Source organism: Nicotiana tabacum, chromosome 14 (genome assembly GCF_000715075.1).
Source record: "Nicotiana tabacum cultivar K326 chromosome 14, ASM71507v2, whole genome shotgun sequence".
Classification (NCBI taxonomy): Eukaryota; Viridiplantae; Streptophyta; class Magnoliopsida; order Solanales; family Solanaceae; genus Nicotiana; species Nicotiana tabacum.
Genome location: NC_134093.1, coordinates 38,871,989 through 38,875,136, shown reverse-complemented (window position 1 = coordinate 38,875,136; position 3,148 = coordinate 38,871,989). Strand labels below are relative to the sequence as shown.

At 43.7% G+C, this 3,148-nt stretch overlaps 1 protein-coding gene across 1 annotated transcript; it reads right to left on the bottom strand.

Annotated features, from left to right (window-relative positions):
• Nucleotides 1-427: 427 nt before the first annotated feature.
• On the bottom strand, nucleotides 428-847 carry LOC142168900 (uncharacterized). The gene has a single exon (XM_075230073.1). It carries the CDS (start codon nucleotides 845-847, stop codon nucleotides 428-430), a length of 420 nt encoding a protein of 139 aa, XP_075086174.1.
• Nucleotides 848-3,148: the final 2,301 nt, after the last annotated feature.

The window sequence follows — 3,148 nt, the reverse complement described above, 5'->3', positions numbered from 1 at the left end:
GTTCTCAGAAATGGACACACTTATCCTTACCCTCACTTTAACCACCCTCCCAAACTTTCATCATACGGCTAAGTAGCTTAATCGCCCTATAATTATTGCAAAATTGGATATCACCCTTGTTTTTATACAGAGGAATCATCGTACTCCACTTCCAATCATTAGGCATCTTCTTCGTCCCAAAAATGATATTGAACAACCTTGTGAGCCACCCCAAACCTGCCTTAACCGCATTCTTCCAAAATTCCACAAGTATTTTATCTGGTCCGGTAGCTCTACCCCTGTATATCTTACGCATAGCCCCCTCGACCTCCTCTACTCTTATGCGCCTAGAATACTCGAAATCCTAGCGTATCTCGGAGTGCTCCAAGTCACCCAACACAATGTCCCTATCACCCTCTTCGTTCAGGAGTTTATGGAAATATGTCTATCATCTTCGTCTAATCTGAGCCTCTTCTATCAATACCCTACCTTCCTCATATTTGATACACTTAACTTGATCCAGACCACGAGCCTTCCTTTCTCTCACCTTGGCTAGCCTGTATAGCTTCTTGTCCCCACCTTTGGCCCCAAGCTCTTCATACAAACTCCCAAATGTTGCAGTCTTAGCCGCAGTAACCGCTAACTTTTCCTCCTTCCTAGCCCTCCTATTCCCCTCCCTGTTCATCCTCTTCGCCTTCTCGTCCATGCTCTCTTTAAATGTCAAGTACGCCATTTGCTTGGCTTCCACTTTCTCTTGTACCTCATCACTCCAACACCAGTCACCTTTGTAGCCGCTAGTGAAACCCTTTGAGACCCTTAACACTTCTCTCACAGCTACTCTAATACACTCCACTGTTGTGGTCCACATACAACTCGCGTCCCTACCGCTATTCCAGGCTCCCGCAGCCAACAACGTCCCCCAACCTCCTATGCTTTGTAACTAGTCAAAGCACCCCACCTGATCCTGGGTCAACCATACACGGCCCTCTTCCTCATCTTCCTCACGATCTCTAAGTCCATCACCAATAATCTCTACTGATTCATGAGATTCTGGCTTGGTATAACCTTGCAATCCATGCACAAACTCTTATCGCACTTCTGGAGGAGTAGATAATCAATTTGAGTCTTGGCCAATGATTTAAATAAAAATAAAGTTATTATTATGCATTACTTTATTTGAATCTTGATAGTTCTCTGGAACGTGATATAGGTAATTGATACGAAATCAAATTTATACTGTGGCATGAGGTCTTTGTCATGCGATGTGACTTATGATGTGGTACGCGGTCTTTGCTGTGCGGTGTGACTTATGCTGTGGCACAAGGTCCTTACCATGCAAGGTGATTGACAATGTGGTAGGAAGTGCTATATGTGTACGGATTTATTGGATGACTTGTTGTTGAAACTGAGCCTTATATGTATTAAATTTCCATCACTTATTCTAATAAGATTACCGTTATTGCTTCCTGTTATTCTTCCCATTGCTAGTCTTTGATATATTTGAACAAGTTATTTGACTAGTGAGTATCTTGACTTGAACCTCGTCACTATTCCACTGAGGTTAGTCTTGATACTTACTAGGTACCGACTGTGGTGTACTAATACTACACTTCTATACATTCTTTGTGCAGATCCAGGTACCTTAGAACACACCGGTCATTAGAGAGTGGTGACTTGTTGTTGGAGACTTTAAGGTATACATGTTGTTCCATTCGCAGGCCTCGGAGTCCCCATTCTATTTTCTTTTCTACCATTTATGTCTTCCAAATAGAGATGTATTTTTTAGACTTCATGTACACTCTATGTAGAGCTTATGACTCCGTATTATCGGACTTTTGGAAGTTGCTTATTGTATTCGTGTTTGATAGTGTATTTTTATTTCGTAGCTTTTTGTTAAATTCTAAAGTTGTTATATTCTGATTGGTATCGTGATGTGATAGGCTTACCTATTCCTAGGTACTAGGTGCAATCACGACCCTCACGGTGGGATTTTGGGTCATTACAAGTTAGTATCAGAGCTCTATATTCATAGATTCCACGAGTTATAAGTAAGTTTAGCAGAGCCTTTCGGATTGGTACAAAGACGTCTGTACTTATCTTCGAGAGGCTATGAAACTATTAGGAAACTTCATTTCTTTCGGATCAGTTGAGCCTTTCTTTCTATTCCCTTGTAAATAATGAGGATACGAGTTGCAATTACTGATTTTACTACCCCTAGGGTTGGTGTTTCTAGGGGTCGGGGCAAAGGTAGAGGCCGAGGAAGGGCACGTGCTACAACTAGAGCACCTGCCAAAGCAGCAGCTAAGGAGCCACCAGAAACTCCAATTGGGAGCAGGCACCCGAGGCGCCAATTGCTACCCCTTGACTTCTGAAGACTTTATCGCACATTCTGAGCATGTTTGGAACCTTGGCTCAGAAGGGACTGATCCTAGTTGCACCAGCTACTTCTGAGGCTGGGGAAGGGGTCCAGACTCCTACCACACATACTCTAGAGTAGCGAACTCATGTTGGCCAGGCTCTGGGTGTCATACCGGTGCAACCCGTGATTACAGTTCAGCCTAAGGTCAGGCCAGTCACGTCAGATGAGGAGAAGAAGAGGTTAGAAAGGTTCAAGAGGTACATTTCTCCCACTTTCAGTGGCGCAGATTCTGAAGATGCACATGGTTTTCTAGACTAGCGTCACCTTATTCTGCACACTATGGGCATAGTGGAGTTGAGCGGGAGTCTCCCTTACTACTTTCTAGCTGACAGGGCCGGCATATAGGTTGTGGTAGACTTATTAGGAGAGTAGGCCAGCTGGCACAATACCACTTACTTGGACTCAGTTCACTAATCTATTTTTGAGAGAGTTCATTACACAGACCCTTAGGGATGCATTGCACATCGAGTTTGAGCAGTTGTGTCAGGGGACTATGACTGTGTCCGAGTATGCTATGAGGTTTGTTGAGTTGTATCATCATTCACTTGCTTTGGTTTCCACTGTTTAAGAGAGAGTCCACAGATTTATTGAGGGACTCGATTATGGTCTCAGTTTTGGGATGGCACGGGTTCCATTTTATCAGATTGTGGAGATTGCTAAGAGGTTGGAGTGTATCCACAATCTAGAGAGAGAGAAAAAGGGAGGCTAAGAAGCCTCGTGAACCTGGAGGATCTACTGGTCCCTATTTTG

Excerpts from the sequence above, each read along its gene's own strand:
- LOC142168900 (XM_075230073.1), bottom strand. The coding sequence starts at position 847 with ATGTGGACCACAACAGTGGAGTGTATTAGAGTAGCTGTGAGAGAAGTG.